At 42.4% G+C, this 24,434-nt stretch overlaps 2 protein-coding genes across 10 annotated transcripts in view; both read left to right on the top strand.

Moving 5' to 3' along the window:
• LOC106608986 (protein NDRG2) overlaps positions 1-24,434 on the top strand; it is a 72,419-nt gene that overhangs the window by 33,435 nt on the left and 14,550 nt on the right. Inside the window, exon 1 of one of the 9 annotated variants that reach the window (XM_014207296.2) lies at positions 2,613-2,649. The exons of 5 other annotated variants lie outside the window; for them this stretch is intronic. The gene's annotated coding sequence lies outside the window, so the exon portion shown is untranslated. 3 more of the 9 variants (XM_014207293.2, XM_014207297.2, XM_014207299.2) reach the window with 3 other exon arrangements.
• Positions 771-2,233, top strand: LOC123743763 (zinc finger BED domain-containing protein 4-like). The gene is made up of 2 exons (XM_045721796.1): positions 771-1,286; positions 1,419-2,233. The coding sequence occupies exons 1-2, from the start codon at positions 895-897 to the stop codon at positions 1,453-1,455; spliced, it is 429 nt and encodes a 142-aa protein (XP_045577752.1). The 5' UTR covers positions 771-894; the 3' UTR covers positions 1,456-2,233.

Genomic DNA, 24,434 nt, shown 5'->3' on the forward strand with positions numbered 1-24,434 from the left:
CTCAACCCGCTGCGCCTTGGTCTACTCCCTTTGACGGCCGTTACAGGGAGGGCTGAGCCAACTCACTCACAGTCACACACTTAGCAGCCGAGGAGAGAGAGGAAGGACAGCTGTGAAAACAACAACTGGAAAATGAGTCGGAAGCACAGTAGTATTTGGATGCATTTTAATAATGTAGACAATGTTAGAGCACAGTGTAGAATTTGCCAAAACAAAATCACATATAAAACCAGTTCTACGCACAACCTACACCGGCATATGCGAACTGTGCACCCAACTGTGAAGCTAGCTGTAGCGGAGCTTTGAGACACTAGCGGGCCTGCTAGTGATAGTGGTGGAGCCAGCACCTCCACACGTGGAGATGTATCCACTCAGTCAAGTAGGCCTACTCCGCGACCCACAGCAATGCAGTCTTCTATGGACCAGTTTATGCCAATGTCTGTAGAAAAACAAAGCCAAATTGATATTGCATTGGCTAAAATGATTGCCACCGATTTGCAGACATTTTTGATCGTGGAGGACATAGGTTTTAGAAATTATAGCAATAGTTTAAATCCAACGTACACAATTCCAAGAAGGAAAACCCTTTCAAAATCACTTATTCCATAACTGTACGAGAGCACACAGTTTTCAGTGTGGAGTCCAAAAAGCTACTGCAGTTTGCCTTACCACTGACTGCTGGACATCAAGGTTAACCACTTCTTACATGTCAGTTACAGGTACTTCATTGAAGATTTTTCGATGTCTAGCTGTCTCCTGGACTGCTTTGAGTGCAGCGACAGACACACCTCAGAGAACTTGGCAGAGGAACTGTTGAGAGTGGCCAGAGAATGGCAAGTAGATGGAAAAGTGGTCTGTTGTGTTAGCGACAATGCAGCTAACATAACCAAAGCTATGAAAATGTTAAAATGGACCCATCATCCATGTCTTGCCCACACAATCAACCTGATTGTAAGAGATGCTCTGAAGGTGATGAAGCCCGCTGTGGACAAAGTGAAAGCAGCTGTGGAATACTTCCACAGGAGCACAGTAGGTGCTGAAAAGCTAAAGTCTACACAACGCCAGATGAGGATGACTGAGCTGAGGCCTAAACAAGACTGCACTGTGGAATTCAACATTTATATGTTGAAGCGGTTTCTTGAGTCAAAGGATGCCATCATCTCTACCCTGACCATTGTCAATGCACCTGTTGATGCTCTGACCCAAGAGGAATGGGAGGTGGTGGAGGAGGTGTGCAGAGTCCTGGAACCCTTTGAGCAGGTCACTGTGGAGATCAGTGGAGAGAGGTACAGTAAGCAGTTATTACTACATCATTATTTAATCCAGTATTATATATGTATATGAGCAGTAGATGAGAATGTAGTATCAGTAGACAAAACATGAACCTGAACTAATAAGTTACTGTTCTCTCTTTTCAGCTATGTGAGCAGCCTCAAAAATGATACTCCTGTTTAAGGGTCTGCTGCGAATCACAGCCAGCCGCCAGAGAGAAGCAAATGTAACCACAGGACATGTGACAGAGTTGATGGACACACTATGTTCATCAATGGACAGAAAGTTCCACAGAATGGAATATAATCACGTGCTATCAGAAACCGCTGCACTTGACCCCAGGTTTAAGAAGTTAGCCTTCAGTGATGCCAGAGCGATTGATGAGGCTCTTCAAAGAATAACCTCAGCAGCAGGGAGGGACAGCCCCAGCAGTCAGCTGGCTCAGGCACCAGGGCAACAGGAAGATGAGGGATCAGATGGAGCAGAAGCACCAGCAGTAGTGCCACAAACATCTGCTGTTTGGATGCTGTTTGACGGCTCGTTCGAGAGGAGAGCAACTGGGGATGCAGAACAAAGGAATCCCTCAGCAGATGCCATAGTGGAGGTCCGATCCTATTTGGAGGAGCCCCTCCTCTGAGCTGGTGGAAGAACAAGGCCTCTGTCTACCCACGGCTTACTTAAGTCATAACAGGGAGACTCTGCATTGTGGCCACATCCGTTCCCTCTGAGAGGGTCTTCTTGAAAACGGGACAAATAATTACTGAGAGAAGAAACTGCATCAGCCCCTCGAAAGTGAGACAGCTTGCATTTCTGAATGCAAATCTCTCATAAAAGCAAAATATGGTCAGCATTGCTGTGTGCTGCTGGTTATAACATGGCAATAAAGAAGAGGGAGAAAAGAGGGGCCAGTTTAATGTTTTAAGTGGGATGCTGCAGTTTTGCACATTGTTATTTATTTTTCTTTGATATGGTGCAATATTCTATTATGTTGTTCAGATTGTATTCGTTTTGAATTGTTACATTTATATGCACTTTGTTTATATACATTAAAAAAGTTATACTTTAAATACACATGTGTAATAGCATCCTTCTTTTTTACATTTATTTCAATTTGTGGGATGGTGCAGTTTTGGAAATTGTTATTTATTTTTCTTTGATATGGTGCAATATTCTATTATGATGTTCAGATTGCATTAAAGAGCCGTTTGGGAGCCAAAAGAGCCGGCTCTGTTTGTTGAGCTAAGACGAACGAGCCGGCTCACTGAAAAGATCCGAAATGCCCATCACTAACCAGAACCTTGGAATGCGTTCGCGTTCCGTTCCACAAGTAATTTCAACGACTGGTGCCTACCATAACCGAGAGAGGGGGAGCCGAGGGTGAGACGAAGAGTTTTCGCCAATATCACATCGCCATTTAGTCGTTAGATAACCGTTGTAGTTATCAGTTTAGGATACAGTCTTGCAGTTTGAAGCTTTTATTTAAATATATTCTAAATATTACGGCAGCCTAACTGATATGTCTGATAACAACATAGCTGTCCTCCCCTAAAATCATAGTAAAGTAACTTGTCGCTTGATTGACGGGTCCATATTTTTTGTAGGATTTTAAGTCCTACTGGAGAAAGGACTGTAAAAGAAACACGATCAGCGAAAAATAAACGTGGATGAAAGTGTAATATCAAGAAAGACTGTCGGGAGCTTCCGACGGGGTGCAAGTGTGAAAAATAAGAAATAACTAAAGAAGAGACAGGAGTTGTGTCATTTGCATATATTTTTAAATAAGTCATTATTTTGTCTGAGCATTTTTGTTGACTTAGGGTAAGTAGCCTATTTTATTACATGTAATAGATGTTAATAACATTGTCTGTTGGTGTATTTTTTTCTCACGTTATTTTAGGCAAGTATTTTGTCTTAATGTTCAAATAACATATCAGCAATCGTGCAGCAATGCAAGTAAAAAACAACCCATTTAGGACAAGATTGGACAAAGCGAGAACGTCATGCAACTTATTCACCAAATTCAGATGTAGATGCATTTTTTCAATTCTGCAAAAGCGTACATGGTGAGAATGTTACAGTTTGTTATGATAATTTGAGTTGTGACCCCAATCTTTACCCAGCTGAGTCGAACCATGCACTTGTCTAGTCTACTAAACATTGCAGTGTCTGGTCAAATCAAAGTTAATTTGTCGTTTACACAGATTAGCAGATGTTAAAGTAAGTGCAGCGAAATGCTTATGTTTCAAGCTCCATCTGTGCAGTAAGTGTCTAACAGTGCAATACTAATACACAAATAATCCCCCCCAAAGCATAAGTAGTTTAAAAAACAAGAAAGAAATGGTTTAGCAGACGCTCTGTATCATCACTAACAATGGGAGAGGCGTAAAAAAAACATATTTTCACGACGGTTAATAGGTTAAAGCCATTTTGTGGTGTGTGTAAGAGAGTGTGTTCCTGTGGTGCTGCAATTCATGGTCTTTGTTCATCGTTTTCACTCCCCAGACAGAACAGAAAACCCGATAAAACCAGACAGAAACCACGGGAAGCTTGTTTCCGAATACTGACATTGATTGAATTACACGAAATAAACATGAACTTGAACTCTGAAGGGACATTAGACTACTATATGCCCCCGCCCGACTCAAACCCTTCCTCATATTCCAACCAGACGCTCTTGTTTTTTTAATTTCAAAATGTTGGCCAAAATGTAAATCTATAGGCTTGTAACGGTGTTCAAGTCATATAGATATAGCTTATGCGTTTGAATTGGTGTGTGTCTCGGGCTGGGGGATGGGGATCGACCCCAGGCTGCGAGGCTGTTGGTGCGTGCGCGCCACGGGGGAAATGTGTGTCAATGTCAAACGGAGGTGTGTCGCACAGCTCGCGCTGCATGTCGACTCATCGACGTTCATGTTGTTTTCGGTACATTTCAAACATCTCAGATATGTAGGCTACAGCAAATAGCTTACCGCACACACAACACACACACCTGGTTGTAAACATGTTTATCATATAAATATTGAGTTATTGTCATTCCAAGCAGTTGGTGGGTGGGGTGCTGAAGGTCCATATTTTAAGTAGGTCGTGTAGGTCTACCCTGCTATTATTGGACGTTAAGGCATTGGGAATCTCTACCAAGCCCACAACTGATGTCTCCAGTTACCACTAATGGGGAATGTGTCTATTCTTATGCTGACCATGGTATTTGGAATGGTGTTGTGTTGACTGTGTTATTGTATGTGTCTCCTTGAGTATCTTCACTATGTAAGGGTGCAGTGTGTCTCCTTTTGCTTTGCTGAATGTGGCAGTGAGTTGACTGTGTTGTCACTGAACAGTGTAGTATTCCGTAATGGTACCCTATTCGCTACATGGTCGAAAATAATGCACTGTCGCTTCTTTAGCTCTATTGTTGACTGTGTCAGTGAGTTGACTGTGTGTGTCAGTATACAGCCTGTCCCTCTTTTAGTTGTGTTGGCTGTGCTATTGAGTTGATTATGTTATTTTAGCAGTGTGGACTGTGTCATCGAGTTGACTGTGTTGGCATTGTACAATATGCCCCTCCTTTAGCTGTTTCTTTTAGCTGTGTTGACTGTGATAGTGAGTTGATTGTGTTCTTATAGCTGTGTTGACTGTGTCAGTGAGTTGACAATAGCTGTGTTGACTGTGTTTGTGTGGTTGCTGTGTCAGTGAGCTGTCAGTATCCATGTACAATATGTCCCTCCTTTAGCTGTGTTGACTCTATCAATGCAGTTTTACAGTATGTTTCTCCAGCTGTTGTTGACTGTATGAATGCAGTTTTACAGTGTCTCTCCAGCTGTGTTGTTGACTATATGAATGCAGTTCTACAATATGTCTTTCTTGCTGTGTTGTTGACTGTATGAATGCAGTTCGACAGTTCTGTCTCTCTAGCTGTGTTGTTGACTGTATCGGTGAGTTGTCAGTCTCTATCCATGTACAGTACAGCATGTCTCTTTTAGCTGTGGCTCAGGGCCAGACACAGATAGGCCAGGCAGGACAATACTCTGTCTGTTCCCACACCGCCCTCACACACACACACATCACTCACAGCCGCTCAGCACAACCATATTTATAACCATCAAACCCTCTGTGCTTCCCTCCCTCATTCATGTTTCTATCGCTGGGTCCATTTAGCTATGGGTGGTAGGGTGGTAGCTTATGGTGTTTCGGTGGGGAGCCCTCAGATATGTGTGTGTGTGTGAGGGGCAGAGAGTGTGTGTGTGTAGGTGGGGGTGTGTGGAAGTGATGTGTGTGTGTGTGTGTGTGTGTGTGTGTGTGTGTGTGTGTGACGGGGTGTTTGTGTGTGGCGGAGCCTGATTTAGTGCTGTAAGATATGCATTGTTTTTTAGTGTGTGGGTGGATCCATTTTAGATCCCCAAATGTATAAAATCATCTCTTTCACAACTCGTACTGACTCATGTTTTGCAACCCAGTCTCAACGAGCGATTTATTCCATTTTCAAATCAAAGGTTATTTGTCACATGCACAGGATACAGCAGGTGTAAAAAGTACAGTGAAATGCTTACTTGCAAGCTCTTTCCCAACAATGCAATATTCAATATCAAAGTTAAGAAAATAAGATAGAATACAAACACACAACAAATAAAACACACGAGAATGTATGCTATATACAGGGTCACTACCAGTACCATATTAATTTGCAGGGATACTTAGAAAATACCATCAAAATTTAACTATGATGATTTAATTTTTTAATATAATTTAATTATTATAAAAAAAATGTATCCAATTGGTAGTTACAGTCTTGTCCCATTGCTGCAATATTCGGACTCAGGACATGCAAAGGTCAAGAGCCATGTATCCTCCGAAACACAATCAGCCAAGCCGCACTGCTTTTTGACACAACGCCCGCTTAACCCAGAAGCCAGTCACACCAATGTGTCAGAGGAAACACCCTACACCTGGCAACCGTGTCAGCATGCATTGTACCCAGCCCACCACAGGAGTCACTAGTGCGCGATGGGACAAGAACATCCCTGCCGGCCAAACACTCCCCTAATCCAGACAACGACACTGGGCCAATTGTGTGTCGCCCCATGGGTCTCCTGGTCGCGGCCGGCTGCGCCTGGACTCGAACCAGGATCTAGTGGCACAGCTAACACTGCAATGCAGTGCCTTAGACCACTGCACCACTCAGGAGGCCCAAATATGGTGATTTACAATATAGCATAGGCTACTGTAATAACATCCATCAGTTACTGTATCTGTTATGGCTATTCAGTCAGGCCACACAATCTGTTGTTGTGTACATGCATATCTCCTTTTCATTTACATGTGAATCTCTTCATTAGTTGTTAATTTAGAGGCTTTACTGGCAATTGGTGTCCATGACTACACACATACACACAGACACACGTACACACGCTGGCATGTGCACACACTGGCGCACACGTCTGCTTGAATTAACAACATGAATGTAGATTTTTTCCATCCAGAACAACACAACAACAACTCAGTACTCCAACGCTTTGAACTAACGCATTTTCAAATATATCTGGAAGTAAAATGGGTTTTGTTGGTACATCTGCTAGTCAACAGACAGTAATGCAAAGTGACTTTGGGAAAGGGAGACTCCATCTTAATCAGAAAACAGTAATATGTTCCACATTTGGTCTTAGAAACAAGGTTAATGTCTTAGTATTAACGAGTAGCAACTAGTTAGTACTATCTGGTTTAGATGTCCAGATTTACTCTCTTTTTATTGTCTCTGCATGTCACCTGTATGGTGGATGCCCTATACTCCTGTAACAAACAGGGAATTGAACCCAGGTCTTCTGCCCACCACAAGACTGTGTTAGCCCACTAAGCTAAAGCCCCATCCTCCCAAAGGGGATCAAAAGGATAAAGTCAAGTCTAATTTCTTTCCCATCAGCCCTGTCATAGGCTACTGTACTAGCAGTCCATAATCACAGCTCTCTGTAATTGAATGCTTTTCCTGTACAGTCAACAGTAGTGGTGCAACTTCAACATTTCAACATCATCAAATCACCTACGCTTAGTCTAATACAGTGACAACTGAAAGATACCAAAAGCGATTTAATCCAATCAACGTAAGCTACATATGATTTGACCATGGTTCTGATTTCTCTCTCTGTGTGTGTGTGTGTGTGTGTGTGTGTGTGTGTGTGTGTGTGTGTGTGTGTGCACTACCGGTCACATGGTTTTCTACTTACACGCGCACACACACTAGAGGTCGATCGATTAGGATTTTTCAATGCCAATACCGATTATTGGAGGACCCAAAAAACTGATGCCGATTAATCAGCCGATTTTTTTAAAATGTATTTATTTGTTTGTAATAATGACAATTACAACAATACTGAATGAACACTTTTATTTTAACATAATATAATACATCAATAAAATCAATTTAGCCTCAAATAAATAAGGAAACATGTTTAATTTGGTTTAAATAGTGCAAAAACAAAGTGTTGTAGTAGAAAGTAAAAGTGCAATATGTGCCATGTAAAAAAGCTAACGTTTAAGTTCCTTGCTCAGAACATGAGAACATATGAAAGCTAGTGGTTCCTTTTAACATGAGTCTTCAATATTCCCAGGTAAGAAGTTTTAGGTTGTAGTTATTATAGGAATTATAGGACTATTTCTCTCTATACCATTTGTATTTCATATACCTTTGACTATTAGATGTTCTTATAGGCCTATAGTATTGCCAATGTAAAACTATAGCTTCCGTCCCTCTCCTCGCCCCTACCTGGGCTCGAACCAGGAACACATTGACAATAGCCACCCTCGAAGCATCGTTACCCATCGCTCCACAAAAGCCGTGGCCCTTGCAGAGCAAGGGGAACAACTACTTCAAGGTCTCAGAGCGAGTGACGTCACCGATTGAAACGCTATTAGCGCGCACCTCGCTAACTAGCTAGCCATTTCACATCGGTTACACCAGCCTAATCTCGGGAGTTGATAGGCTTGAAGTCATAAACAGCTCAATGCTTGAGGCACAGCGAAGAGATGGTGGCAAACACACAAAAGTGCTGTTTGAATGAATGCTTACGAGCCTGCTGCTGCCTACCACCGCTCAGTCAGACTGCTCTATCAAATATCAAATCATAGACTTAATACGAGCCTTAGGTCATTAATATGGTCAAATCCGGAAACTATCATTTCGAAAACAAAACATTTATTCTTTCAGTGAAATACGGAACCGTTCCATATTTTATCTAACGGGTGGCATCCCTAAGTCTAAATATTGCTGTTACATTGCACAACCTTCAATGTTATGTCATAATTATGTACAATTCTGGCAAATTAATTATGGTCTTTGTTAGGAATAAATGGTCTTCACACAGTTCGCAACGAGACAGGCGGCCCAAACTGCTGCATATTCCCTGACTGCTTGCACGGAACGCAAGAAAAGTGACACAATTTCCGTAGTTCAATGAAATTCATGTTAGCAGGCAATATTAACTAAAATGCAGGTTTAAAAATATACACTTGTGTATTGATTTTAAGAAAGGCGTTGATGTTTATGGTTAGGTACACATTGGTGCAACGACAGTGCTTTTTTCGTGAATGTGCTTTTGTTAAGTCATCACCCGTTTGGCGAAGTAGAAGGTGATTCAATGAGAAATGAACAGGCACCGCATTGATTATATGCAACGCAGGACAAGCTAGATAAACTAGTAATATCATCAACCATGTGTAGTTAACTAGTGATTATGTTAAGATTGATTGTTTTTTATAAGATAAGTTTAATGCTAGCTAGCAACTTACCTTGGCTTCTTGCTGCACTCGCGTATCAGGTAGTCAGCCTACCACGCAGTCTCCTCGTGGAATGCAATGTAATCGGCCACAATCGGTGTCCAAAAATGCCGTAATTAAGGCCCTAATTAAAAAGGCCCTAATTAATCAACCATTCCGATTAATCGGTCAACCTCTAACACACACACACGCATACACTACCGGTCAAACGTTTTTCTTTATTTTTACTATTTTCTACATTGTAGAATAATAGTGAAGACATCAACACTATGAAATAACACATATGGAATCATATTGGAATCATGTAGTAACCAAAAAAGTGTTGAACAAATCAAAATATATTTTATATTTGAGATTCTTCAAAAAGCCACCCTTTGCCTTGATGACAGTTTTGCAGACTCTTGTCATTCTCTCAACCAGCTTCACCTGGAATGCTTTTCCAACAGTCTTGAAGGAGTTCTCGCATATGCTGAGCACTTGTTGGATGCTTTTCCTTCACTCTGCGGTCTGACTCATCCCAAACCATCTCAATTTGGTTGAGGTCGGGGGATTGTGGAGGCCAGGTCATCTGATTCAACACTCCATCACTCTCCTTCTTGGTTAAATAGCCCTTACACAGCATGGAGGTGCGTTGGGTCATTGTCCTGTTGAAAAACAAATGATAGTCCCACTAAGCCCAAACCAGATGGGATGGCGTATCGCTGCAGAATGCTGTGGTTAAGTGTGCCTTGAATTCTAAATAAATCACAGACAGTGTCAACAGCAAAGCACCCCCACACCATAACACCTCCGCCTCCATGCTTCACGGTGGGACATACACATGCGGAGATCATCCTTTCACCCACACCACGTCTCACAAAGACACAGCAGTTGGAATCAGACCAAAGGACAAATTCCCACCGGTCTAATGTCCATTGCTCGTGTTTCTTGGCCCAAGCAAGTCTCTTCTTCTTATTGGTGTCCTTTAGTAGTTTCTTTGCAGCAATTCAACCATGAAGGCCTGATTCACACAGACTCCTCTGAACATTTGATGTTGAGATGTGTCTGTTACTTGAACTCTCTGAAGCATTTATTTGGGCTGCAATTTCTGAGGCTGGTAACTCTAATGAACTTATCCTCTGCAGCAGAAGTAACTCTGGGTCTTCTATTCCTGTGAGAGCCAGTTTCATGAGAGCCAGTTTCATCACAGTGCCTGGTGGTTTTTGCAACTGCACCTTGAAGAAACTTTCGAAGTTCTTGAAATGTTCCGTATTGACTGACCTTCATTTCTTAAAGTAATGATTGACTGTCATTTCTCTTTGCTTATTTGAGCTGTTCTTGCCATAATATGGACTTGGACTTTTATCAAACAAGGCTATCTTCTTTATACCCCCCCCCAAGGCACACCTGTTAATTGAACTGCATTCCAAGTGACTTCCTCATGAAGCTGGTTGAGAGAATGCCAAGAGTGTGCAAAGCTGTCATCAAGGCAAAGGGTGTCTATTTGAAGAATCTCAAATATGAAATATATTTTGTTTTGTGTAACACTTTTTTGGTAACTACATGATTCCATATGTGTTATTTCATAGTTGTGATGTCGTCACTATTATTCTACAATGTAGAATGCCTTCTACATCTAGCTACATATTGAACTTCCATCCTCTCAGGCCAGGGCCACAATGTATGAATTTATGGTTGAATTAGAATCGCTGTTCTAATCATTGGCCAGTACAGAGAATTAAGTAAAACAACAAGTCCAAATCCCTATCTCTATCCATGGCTAATTTAGGCATGGGCCAATTTTAGCTAGCTAGCCACCGGAGGACAACAACAGAACGAGATGCAACAATTCAAGTTGTTTCTGTCAATGACGTATTGTTCTCAATGTGATGTGATTGAAGCCAAATTCAAACTGGCTTCCCTTGACACTTTTTTTTTGTGTGCAAGGACCATTCACAGTTGAGCGCACTGACTCACTAGCTCAACGCTGACTGGCTATTATTTTATACATTTTTTTCAAGGTAGGCCAAATGCTTTCTGGCTTCCCTTGCATTCAGTGCTACGTGCAGCAGCAATGTCAAACTCTTTTTGATCAGACAGCATCAAATAGGTGGCCTACACATACGGAGACAGAAGGGTGCTGTTTCGCTTGCTCGGATGCTTTCTCCGGTGAGATGCATTCAGCCTCTTGCAAATTGAAGACAAATTATGAAATACAGAGAGACGAAAGATACATTATTTAATCGTTTTTTTTCTTTATTTCTTGGTACATTTTTGGGGGAAGCCTGGCTTCCCTTAGCATCCATGAATACACACCACTGCCAGTCAATAACTAACAAGACCTGGCAGTACTGTAGATAACAGATAACCCATTGCAGTTGAGCATTTCTGAAATGTTGTTGTGATGCCACTGTCTGATGTAAGATACAGTTGATTGGTAGATAACTGATTGAAGTTGTGGTTTACACTACAGGTGCATGGTTGATATTGGACTTGGTGTCTTTGACTTCGTCACTAATAACCGAATAACATTATACAACTCTGATGTGCATTTGATTTGTAGAGATGTTTAAGGTATGATTCATATTGTTTTATTGTTTTAGATTCAAGTTTGCCATTCACACAGCAGGTAGGCGTTGGATTAATGTTGGCTTTGCTGACCTCCTCGTTGAAAACTGAGTGCAGCCAAGACATCTTGTAGCTCCACGGTGGCCTCCTACAGTTACTGGTCATATCTTGATCAGCTCTTGCCTAGCGATATCCCCTAGCTTGAAGGTCAAATTTGTGTGTGTGCGTTGGGCGTAGGGGTGTGTGTGTGTGTGCAAGTGTTTGAGTGTGTAGTATTGTAGCACAGTGGTTAGCCCTGATTTTAATCACTGTAAACTACTGAGTCATATTCATTAACAGGTGCACCATTATGGTCTCAGAAAAAAACAGGAAAAAAACAGTGTAAAGAGTTGAGAGAAAAAGTTGGGAGTGAGAGGGGAGAGGAAAGAAAAACAACTAGGAGAGCTTTGGCACCTCTTGTTATCTCCATGGTGGCTAGAGTTGCTCATTATTTTCCTTTAGAAATGTTATCCTTTCTTTCTCTCGGTCTCTCTGCTTTTTCGCTCTCTGTTTGCCTTTTCTCAAAGGTATACTAGGGCCCTATAAAATCTGCGTTGAGGAAAACGTGGACGGACTCACGGAATCCAGACATTAAAACGGAGTTTAACAATATAAAAAAATGTGTTGAATTTAGTAGGGAATCAATTAAATGTATTGAAAATTAATGATCTGTTCATGTCTTATGATAAACTTGGGTAAATGTATTAGTATGCATCAGTGATTCGTATTTCCTGCAACTTTCTGAAGAGCCAACAAGAATTCCCGCTCTGTGTATGTGCGGTGCGCTAACGGCTACCACTTTGTGTAGCTATTAGCGAAGATGCTAATGAAAAGAATTCTGTTAGATGGAAAGGCTTTTTTTTACCATCACATGTGTGCAAAAAACACCACCAAACAACAGCCTTGCTAGGTGTACACAGGAATTAAAGGTTAACTAAACCCCAAAAATGTAAATGTAAAAAAAAAAATCCCAGACCTCAAAAGTGGTCTCCTGATGTGGTTTAAGCATTGTTTTGGACTTAGAACATCCAATTGAGTTGTCTTTCTATTAAGAAAGTGCGATTCTGAGAGTGAGAAACCTGGAAAAAACCCAGGGGAGACCAAAACCTAGAAAACAAAACGGAGAAAAAGGAATTTGGGAAAAACTTAATCAGGCAAAAAAATATAAAAAATGTTATAGGGCCCTAGGCATACTTGTTCAAAACCAAACCGATTTTTTACTGACACACATTCACACACAGAGATAAGCTTATTCATACACACACAGTATTGGGAACAACAACAACAACACATCAGTTGCTCATTTGACTAACTACTCAAAACATGAATAAGACACCAGATCTTCTACTTCTACTATACATCATAGTTACAAAAACAACCACAAAACAACAACATATAGATGCAGTGCAGAGCCTCGTCTTGCAGTGCTTCCATGTATCATGTTCAGTTTCCTTGTGCATTGTTGTTTTAAGCACAGCACATAGCTATTGTTATGAACCCAATAACTAGCCTACGGATGTTGTTGCACTCGGCTTTGTCACATTCTGAATGAATGTGTGCATTTATGTGAGAAATCAGCGTATGCACCCACCAATTGTCATACTTGAGTAAAAGTAAAGATACCTTAATAGAAAATGACTCAATTTAAAGTGAAAGTCACCCAGAAAAATACTACTTCAGCAAAAGTCTGAAAGTATTTGGTTTAAAATATACTTACTGTAAGAATCAAAATATAATATAAATAAATATAATTGCTAAAATATACTCAAGTACACTATATATACAAAAGTATGTTGACACCCCTTCAAATTTGAGGATTCGGCTATTTCAGCCACACCCGTTGCTGACAGGTGTATAAAATCGAGCACACCGCCATGCAATCTCCATAGACAAACATTGGCAGTCGAATGGCCTTACTGAGAGCTCAGTAACTTTCAACGTGGCACCGTTATAGGATGCCACCTTTGTAAGTCGCTCTGGATAAGAGCGTCTGCTAAATGACTTAAATGTAAATGTAAACAAGTAAATTTGTCAAATTTCTGCCCCGCTAGAGCTGCCTTGGTCAACTGTAAGTGCTGTTATTGTGAAGTGGAAACTTCTAGGATTACCATGTGCAATGCCAAACACCAGCTGGAGTGGTGTTAAGCTCGCCGCCATTGGACTCTGGAGCAGTGCAAACACGTTTTCTGAAGTGATGAATCACGCTTCACCATCTGGCATTCCGACGGAGTCATCTGGGTTTGGTGGATGCCAGGATAACGCTACCTGCCCCAATGCATAGTGCCAACTGTAAAGTTTGGTGGAGGAGGGATAATTGTCTGGGGGTGTTTTTCATTGTTCAGGCTAGGCCCCTTAGTTCCATTGAAGGAAAATCTTAATGCTGCAGCATACGACATTCTAGACAATTCTGTGCTTACAACTTTGTGGCAACAGTTTGGGGAAGGCCCTTTCCTGTTTCAGCATGACATGCCCCAGTGCACAAAGCGAGGTCCATGCAGAAATGGTTTGTTGCGATCGGTGTGAAAGAACCTGACTGGCCTGCACGGAGCCCTAACCTCAACCCCATCGAACACCTTTTGGGATGATTTGGAACGCTGACTGCGAGCCAGGCCTAATCGCCCAACATCAGTGCCCGGCCTCACTAATGCTCTTGTGGCTGAATGGAAGCAAGTCCCCGCCGCAATGTTCCAACGTAGTGGAAAGCCTTACCAGAAGAGTGGAGGCTGTTATTGCAGCAAAGTGGGGACCAATTCCATATTAATGCCAATGATTTTGGAATGAGATGTTCGACGAGCACATACTTTTGGTATGGCTTAAGAGTGTGAACGATGCTAAATGGGCATACACAAAGTGCACTAAACTACCTAACCTATTCCATAACACCTCCCCCAACAAGAAAATAAAATAATAAACATCACAGTCACATATCTATTTTTCTGAATTTCCATAAAACGTCCTTACCTGAAGAGACAATATGTCCAACATAAACACTAAAGCTGCAGTTACACAACCTGACTACAGAAACCCTCTACTCTGAGATAAGGTCATTCTCAAAACCGTAAACCAGTCAAAACCCCAAACCATCAAATTCACTGCTCTGCGCTCAGGTAATGACTTGATCAAACCAAGGGATAGCCTGTAATCCCTCTGGTTTTAAACTGAGAGAACAAGTCCATTCACTCGTCCTATGGTCACAAGCACTTAGCACCATCTGATGTAGCCAGCGATGTGAGACTTGGAACAATCATCACCTGCGACAAGTGAACATCGATCACGACTGCAGCAAACTCACTAGGAACACAATACACATTGCCCAACGCCTTTTTCCTCCAGCCCTGAGCACTCAACAAAATCGCTGGATCTGGCTCAGGGATGGGCAACTCCAGTCCTCGGGGGCCTGATTGGTGGCACAGTTTTGCCTCAACTCCAGCTAACACACCTGACTCCAATAATCAAGTGATAATGATCTTCAGTTTAGAATGGAATACGTTAAATCAACTCTGTTTGCTAGGGATTGAGGAAAAGTGTGACACCACACCGGCTCCCGAGGACTGGAGTTTCCCAACCCTGGCAACCCTGATCTGGATTTTCCACCAAATTCACTTCTTCAAGCTCCCGATTCTCATCACAAGACACAGCTGTGTCACCCGCAAAACCCAGACCGGGCATCTCCCAGGGAATCCTCACTAACCTCAACTCATGACTGGGAAGAATCTCCTCCCTTCTATAGCTCAATTAGAAATGTGTCAGCTAAATCAAAACTTGACACCCAAACAACAATGGCGCTGGAGTGGGTGGCTAACTTCTGGACATCAGAACAGCGATTACTCACCTCGAACTGGGAGAAACTTTTTCCTTTAACGAGTCCAAGTACGACGCAAAGGATATACTGCTTTACCGGTAACAGGCCCAAATCCCTGTCATTTGCATGAAGAAAAGATGGAGAAAAAGGGGGCAGAGGGCGGGCTGCCTTCTGAGTATTCGTAGGCGAGTGAGTAAACTCCCACTGTCATCTATTCTATTGGCCAACGTGCAATCATTGGAAAATAAAATCGATGACCTACGATCAAGATTATCCTACCAACGGGACATTAAAAACTGTAATATCTTATCTTTCACCGAGTCGTGGCTGAACGACAACATGGATAATATAGAGCTGGTGGGATTTTCCATGCACCGGCAGAACAGAGAAGCCACGTCTGGTAAGACAAGAGGTGGGGGCGAGTGTCTATTTGTCAATACCAGCTGGTGCGCGATGTCTAATATTAAAGAAGTCTCGAGGTATTGCTCACCTGAGGTAGAGTACCTTATGATAAGCTGTAGACCACACTATCTACAGTTGAAGTCGGAAGTTTACATATACTGAGGTTGGAGCCATTAAAACTCGTTTTTCAACCACTCCACAAATTTCTTGTAAACAAACTATAGTTTTGGCAAGTTGGTTAGGACATCTACTTTGTGCATGACACAAGCCATTTTTCCAACAATTGTTTATAGACAGATTATTTCACTATAATTCACTGTAACTCAATTCCAGTGGGTCAGAAGTTTACATACACTAAGTTGACTGTGCCTTTAAACAGCTTGGAAAATTCCAGAAAATGATGTCATGGTTTTAGGAGCTTCTGATAGGTTAATTGACATAATTTGAGTCAATTGGAGGTGTACCTGTGGATGTATTTCAAGGCCTATCTTCAAACTCAGTGCCTCTTTGCTTGACATCATGGGAAAATAAAAATAAATCAGCCAAGACCTCAGAAAAACAATTGTAGACCTCCACAAGTCTGGTTCATCCTTGGAGGCAATTTCGAAAAGCCTGAAGGTACCACGTTCATCTGTACAAACAATAGTACGCTAGTATAAACACCATGGGACCACGCAGCCGTCATTCCGCTCAGGAAGGAGACGCGTTCTGTCTCCTAGAGATGAATGTACTTTGGTGTGAAAAGTGCAAATCAATCCCAGAACAACAGCTAAGGACCATGTGAAGATGCTGGAGGAAACCTGTACAAAGCCACTGTAGCCACTGTAAAACGAGTACTATATCGACATAACCTGAAAGGCTGCTCAGCAAGGAAGAAGCCACTGCTCAAAAACCGCCATAAAAAGACAGACTACGGTTTGCAACTGCACATGGGGACAAAGATCATACTTTTTGGAGAAATGTCCTCTGGTCTGATAAAACAAAAATATAACTATTTGGCCATAATGACCATTGTTATGTTAAGAAGAAAAAGGGGGACGCTTACAAGCCGAAGAACAGCATCCCAACCATGAAGCACAGGGGTGGCAGAATCATGTTGTGGGGGTGCTTTGCTGCAGGAGGGACTGGTGCACTTCACAAACTAGATGGCGTCATGAGGAACGAAAATTATGTGGATATATTGAAGCAACATCTCAAGACATCAGTCAGGAAGTTAAAGCTTGGTCGCAAATGGGTCTTGCAAGTGGACAATGACCCCAAGCATACTTCCAAAGTTGTGGCAAAATGGCTTAAGGACAACAAAGTCAAGGTATTGGAGTGGCCATCACAAAGCCCTGACCTCCAATCCTATAGAAAATGTGTGGTGGCAGAACTGAAAAAGCGTGTGCGAGCAAGGAGGCCTACAAACCTGACTCAGTTACACCAGCTCTGTCAGGAGGAATTGGCCAAAATTCACCCAACTTATTGTGGGAAGCTTGTGGAAGACTAACCGAAACATTTGACACAAATTAAACAATTTAAAGGCAATGTTACCAAATACTAATTGAGTGTATGTAAACTTCTGACCCACTGGGAATGTGATGAAAGAAATAAAAGCTGAAATAAATCATTCTCTCTACTATTATTCTGACATTTCACATTCTTAAAATAAAGTGGTGATCCTAACTGACCTAAAACAGGGAATTTTTACAAGGATTAAATGTCAGGAATTGTGAAAAACTGAGTTTAAATGTATTTGGCTAAGGTGTATGTAAACTTCTGACTTCAACTGTACCAAGAGAGTTCTCATCTATATTATTCGTAGCTGTCTATTTACCACCACAAACCGATGCTGGCACTAAGACCGCATTCAACCAACTCTATAAGGCCATAAGCAAACAAGACAATGCTCATCCAGAAGCGGCGCTACTAGTGGCCGGGGACTTTAATGCAGGCAAACATAAATCCGTTTTACCTCATTTCTACCAACATGTCACAAAAACTCTAGACCACCTTAACTCCACACACAGAGATGCATGCAAAGCTCTCCCCTGCCCTCCATTTGGCAAATCTGATCATAATTCTATTCTCCTGAGTCCTGTTTACAAGCAAAAACTAAAGCAGGAAGTTCTTGCTCAATACGGAAGTAGTCAGATGACGCGGATGCTACGCTACAGGACTGTTTTGCTAGCACAGACTGGAATATGTTCCGGGATTCATCCAATGGCATTGAGTAGTATACCACCTCAGTCATCGGCTTCATCAATAAGTGCATCGACGACATCGTCCCCAAAGTGACCGTATGTTCATATCCCGAGCAGAAGCCATGGATTAGAGGCAACATCCGCATCGAGCTAAAAGCTAGAGCTGCCTCTTTCAAGGAGCGGGACAGTAATCCGGACACTTATAAGAAATCCCGCTATGCCCTCAGACGAACAATCAAACAAGCAAAGCGTCAATACAGGATTAAGATTGAATCCTACTACACCGGCTCTGACGCTCGTCGGATGTGGCAGGGCTTGAAAACTTTTACAGGATACAAAGGGAAACCCAGAAGCGAGAAGCCCAGCTACGCGAGCCTACCAGACAAGCAAAATTACTTTTATGCTCGCTTCGAGGCAAGCAACACTGAAGCATGAACAAGAGCACCAGCTGTTCTGGACGACTGTGTGATAATGCTCTTGGTAGCCGATGTGAGCAAGATCTTTAAATAGGTCAACATTCACAAAGCCGCGGGACCAGACGGATTACCAGGACGTGTACTCAAAGCATGCTCGGACCAACTGGTAAGTGTTTTCATTGACATTTTCAACCTCTCCCTGACCGAGTCTGTAATACCTACATGTTTCAAGCAGACCACCATAGTTCCTGTGCCCAAGGAAGTGAAGGTAACCTGCCTAAATGATTACCGCCCCGTAGCACTCACGTCGGTAGACATGAAGTGCTTTGAAATGCTGGTCATGGCTCACATCAACGGCATCCTCCCGGATACCCTAGGCCCACTCCAATTTGCATACCGCCCCAACAGATCCACAGATGATGCAATTTCAATCGCACTCCACACTGCCCTTTCCCACCTGGACAAAAGGAACACCAATGTGAGAATGCTGTTCATTGACTACAGGTCAGCTGTCAACACCATAGTGCCCACGTAGCTCATCACTAAGCTAAGGACCCTGGAACTAAACACTTCCCTCTTCAACTGGATCCTGGATTTCCTGACGGGCTGCCCGCAGTTGGTAAGGGTAGGCAACAACATGTCTGCCACAGTGATCCTCAACACTGGGGCCCCTCAGGGGTGTGTACTTAGTCCCCTCCTGTATATGTATTTGATGCACGCCTGTGGGGCCAAACACAACTCCAACACCATCATTCAGTTTGCTGACGACACAACAGTGGTAGGCCTGATTACCAACAACGATGAGACAGACTATAGGGAGGAGGTCAGAGACCTGGAAGTGTGGTGCCAGGACAACAACCTCTCCCTCAATGTGAGCTAGACAAAGGAGCTGATGGTGGACTACAGGAAAAGGTGGGCCGAACAGGCCCCCATTAACATCGACGGGGCTGTAGTGGAGCGGGTTGATAGTTTCAAGGTCCTTAGTGTCCACATCACCAACAAACTATCATGGTCCAAACACACCAAGACAGTCGTGAAGAGGGCACAACAACACCTTTTCCCCCTAGGAGACTGCAAAGATTTGGCATGGGTCCCCAGATCCTCCAGTCACCCAGGTCATAGACTGTTTTCTCTGCTACCGCACGGCAAGCGGTGCCGGAGCGCCAAGTCTAGGACCAAAAGGCTCCTTAACAGCTTCTACCCCCAAGCCATAAGACTGCTGAACATTTAATCAAATGGCCACCGGACTATTTACATTGACAGACACGCTGACAGACACAGCAAACCTTCTTGCCACAGCTCGCATTGATGTGCCATCCTGGATGAGCTGCACTACCTGAGCCACTTGTGTGGGTTGTAGACTCCGTCTCATGCTACCACTAGAGTGAAAGCACCGCCAGCATTCAAAAGTGACCAAAACATCAGCCAGGAAGCATAGGAACTGAGAAGTGGTCTGTGGTCCCCACCTGCAGAACCACTCCTTTATTGGGGGTGTCTTGCTAATTGCCTATAATTTCCACCTGTTGTCTATTCCATTTGCACAACAGCATGTGAAATGTATTGTCAATCAGTGTTGCTTCCTAAGTGGACAGTTTGATTTCACAGAAGTGTGATTGACTTGGAGTTACATTGTGTTGTTTAAGTGTTCCCTTTATTTTTTTGAGTAGTGTATAATCATGCACACAGCACTAACAAAAGCTACCAAAACCATAGCCAAAACCGTCAACAAAAATTGTTACAGCCCACGAGCAAAACACCTAATCAGCCCTACAATAGCTAACTACCAGCTGCAAACAATTGGCTACCTTCACGAGCGTGGCCAAACCAAACATTTCTGTTGGCCAAAGCCATCAGCTATCTTGCTAACTTGCACCTTGAAACTCACACTAGCGCTGCTGCAAATCTCACCTAGCATACTAGCTCGACACAAACTCGTGCTACAAACTTTCTCAGCAAATGCACAACCACACTACCGAACCACACCACTTCACAACCATCTACAACCACAAATGCTAACATCTGTTAACATTTATGACGGACAAGCTCCTATACAGTATGTTACGAACCCAATAACTAGCCTATGTATTTTGTTGCCCTTGCATTGTCTAGAGGTCCTAGGCCTAGTTACAGAGTCTGTAACCTGAATGAATTTGTGCATGTATGTGAGAAATCAGATTATGCGCCAAAGGTGTTGAATGTACTGTGCCCAGAGAGACAGCAACCTTACCTTGGTTTATGGCCAGCTCAGTCTCTCTTGACCTCTTGGTTGGCCAGTCTAAGTAAGTTATTATTTGTTCAGATGGTGACGAAACATAAATATGTACAAAAAGGAAACTACAAACAGGCAAGCCCAAACTAAAGATTTGAAACAAAACCAACCCATGAGGTCCACCAAACCAACTCTGCACCTGATGTGCTTATCAACCAGGCTCAGCACTTGGACAAGGTTGCTGATGCCACCTAGGGGAATGGAGTGTGGAACTAGTAGTGAGCTGTAGTGAGCTGCCTAAACTACCTAACCTATTCCATAAGACTATGTATAAATAAATATGGTGCAGATCAGGTGTGGTACCACAAGAGTATTAGAGCATGATGCTGCTAGGCTCCAGGGTACTCTTGCAATTTAACCCCTCAGCACCTCATGTAATGACTTACAATGTCTCTACATAGAACGTTCATAATGCATCTATAAGCATCTGAACGGACTTCATACACATGACATAACAGCTACTTAAGCTACTTAACCCCTGAATACTTAGCCATTCGCCATGTCTCATGTTGCATACCTGTGAACACACACACGCACACACACATGCACACACACACACACCCACCACAACACATAGTTTAATATTTATAATCTCAACCTTTCAGCCCACATTCCAGATTTAGACTCCACTTTGTGTGTGTGTGTGTGTGTGTGTGTGTGTGTGTGTGTGTGTGTGTGTGTGTTTGTCTGGCGCTTGGGAAATAGAGAGAGAGGGGCCAAATTGTTGTTTACCCTGTTTCCCTTTTCACTGGAAGCTTGCTGTTGGATGGAGAGAGATAGTCTGAGAGAGATGAAAAGAGAGGGAGTGAATGAGAGAGAAACGGAATAAAGATTGAACGAGATGTGAATAGTAGGGGCAGAGTAATAGAAAGAGATTGACAAGAGACAGAGAAAAGTGAAGAGAGAGGGTGAGAGAGAGAGAGACAGAGAGGAAAACCAACAAAGAAAAACAGACAAAGGTAGTGAAGAGAGGAGAGAGAAAGACAGAAGTAGAGGGCAAAAGAGAGAGAGAGCTATACAGACAGAGATAAAACAGAGACAGAAGTAAAGAGACGAAACTGAGAGAGCTATAAAAGAAAGAGATATATTATTGAGAGAAAGAGGGAAAACGAGAAATATATCAATGTGAACTGATAGTTATTCAGCTCATGTCTGACTGCAGGTGTGGTAGAGACGGATTGGCCTCTCAGAGGGGAACCGCAGGGTGAGTAGGCCACACACACACACACACAGTAGTGTCAGCGCTCAGCACAGGAACACAGTAACACTGGACACACCTCAGTGAGCAGCAGGATGTGAGCTATAGATCCTGAATATCCTGAAGCCACCCAGAAATAAGACATATGGAGAAAGTAATGTCCGACTCCGCAACTCTGATATTCTACCACAGGGATTCACTTACTGTAACAGTGATTTTTCATAGAAATAAGATTTATTTTCTATTTTATCGCTTTAGGCAGACAACCCTGTAAGGATAGTGCAAGCTTTTAGAGCAGGTGTCCCTAACTCAGGTCCTTGAGGGGCCTGTAGAGTCCAGAGGTTTTCATCATGCTCTGTTGACTATGGCCTATAGTTGGCGGTGTGTATGTTGCTGACTATAGACTAGGTGTCTAGAGTGGAGTGGAGTAGACTCTGGTCAGTCAGTGAATGATTGATCAATGAAGGGTGAACAGAGAACCAACAGAGACCAGAGAGGCACTAAGCATATACAAAAGGCACTGACCTGTATTAGCCTTGCATCAGAGAAGGATTTTTTCATCTGTGTCCTGAGAAAGATGCGTATCTGTGAAGAGAATAGCGGCCAGAAGGATGTTTCCTCAGATAACTTGCTAATCCTTTAGCTATGCTTCTGTGTTTGTTATCAAATCCACTCATGATCCTCTTCTATTCACAGAGCCAATAGAGAGAGCAGGGCTTGTGTTAAAAAAAGCTAATATATATATGCATGTGCGCACTCCCTATGTATATATATATATATATATTAAAAATATCAAGTGTCTCAGAGAAAGAGTAGCTGATCCTAGATCAGCACTCCTACTCATGAGGCGCTTGATGAATACAGTCCCATATCTGTGTCAAAACTGTAACACTTGGTAGTCTCTGTAGTGCAATAAGTCTATCCATCAGTCACAGCAGTGAGGAAGAAACATTGTTGACATTTTGTAAAGTGATCCAAGACTGATTGATAGCAGTTCAAAGCTAGCAATCAAAGCTCACTTGAAGTAGAGCGCTGAACTATGTTAATATCGAGTAATATCAGTGTATTTGATGGTGAATCCACGACGTTACTCCGAGACTGTACCTCATACCTGGGTTGCATTTTCAGAACGATGAGATATAAATAAATTATATAGAACAGATATGATTCTGTGTCAAGGGTAGGGCTGTGGCGGTATCGAAATTTCATCAGCCGGTGATTGTCAAGCAAATAACTGTCGATCTCACGGTAATTGACCGTTAATTAACAGGAACACATTTAGCATCTCCTGTCTTCCACACATAGCCTACAAGCCACTGCCACAGTAGTCTAATAAATCCATGTAATAAAGCCTACACCTTCACAATAAATCCATTATTTATTTTAGACAGGTCGAAAGAAACATGATATGAAGAAAATGTAGTCTATTTCAGAAGAACAGAATAGCATACTCTGATTTGTCCTTATGTATAAGTCCTGATCTGGCTATGCCATATGGATGTAGCTACACTAGTTCATTTAGCAGACAAGATTTGGTTAGAATTCCGTGGCATTATTTTATAATATGAAGAATAGAATTTAACAAAGCTGAATAAAATAGAAAGTATATTTTCTCCAAACGATTTGAGGGAGTGCGCACATGCAGCTATTCTGTGTTGAGTGGTTAACAAATAAATAGGTACTCCTAGATGCTTAATTTAGAGTTATTAATGTAACTTTAGTTGTGATACAAACGTAGGGCTATATGTTTTTGAAAGGCATAAGCTCTGTTTTTTTCCCGCAGGCTGTACACACTTCATCAGTCTCTCATTTACAATTTGACAAGCACTTGATAATGCCTCGAATTTCCAGGCAGCATCCCCTTTGTGTGGACGTAATGCACCCTAAAACAAACCATGCCTTTTGCGGCCAGTAGCTGTTGTTCACTTCTCCCTGAGTACTGTGTGCTGCGAAGCACCTCTCACGCACATGGCTCTCCATCACGTGATCGGGTCTTTCTCACAGGCCACAAGTGAAGACAGACACTTCGGGGATGCACTGCATGTGTCTTTATCCAATTCCGAGGTGCATATTGAAGATATTGTAAGAACTGTCCACATTTACTTTTCGTCAGCCAACAAGATGAGTAGGCCTAACAAACAGCAAAAGCACTAGTCTATGTCAATCTACTATCCCCCATAGTACAAAAAGTGACCTATTCTATTCTGTGCGAGAAATAAATATTCCAAACATAGTCTGGGACAGTTGTGCTATGCGATAGGTGCCAAATTAATACAACCACTTGCATCCCAAAACCTTTTTTAAGCAATGAGGCTCACGCAACAGATCAGAACATTTAGCTTAAAATGTGATAAACGATATGGCTATTTTTTCACATTATAAGCGCAGCAATGCGCACACGGCAGTAGGCTATAAACATGAATGTTCCATTAGAGGGAAAACACCATTTTTAAAAGTGACTGCAAATGCGATTATGCATGTAATGCTTTTATTATGAAGGTGCATTTTTATGGTGAAAATGATCTTCCCCAAAATTGTAACTCAC

This window comes from Salmo salar, chromosome ssa07, assembly GCF_905237065.1.
Source record: "Salmo salar chromosome ssa07, Ssal_v3.1, whole genome shotgun sequence".
NCBI classification, from domain to species: Eukaryota; Metazoa; Chordata; class Actinopteri; order Salmoniformes; family Salmonidae; genus Salmo; species Salmo salar.

Bases quoted from the DNA above. Each gene is read 5' to 3' on its own strand.
- LOC123743763 (XM_045721796.1), top strand. From the start codon at position 895: ATGAAAATGTTAAAATGGACCCATCATCCATGTCTTGCCCACACAATC. The intron at 1,287-1,418 runs GTACAGTAAGCA...CTCTCTTTTCAG, and splicing joins GTGGAGATCAGTGGAGAGAG to CTATGTGAGCAGCCTCAAAA.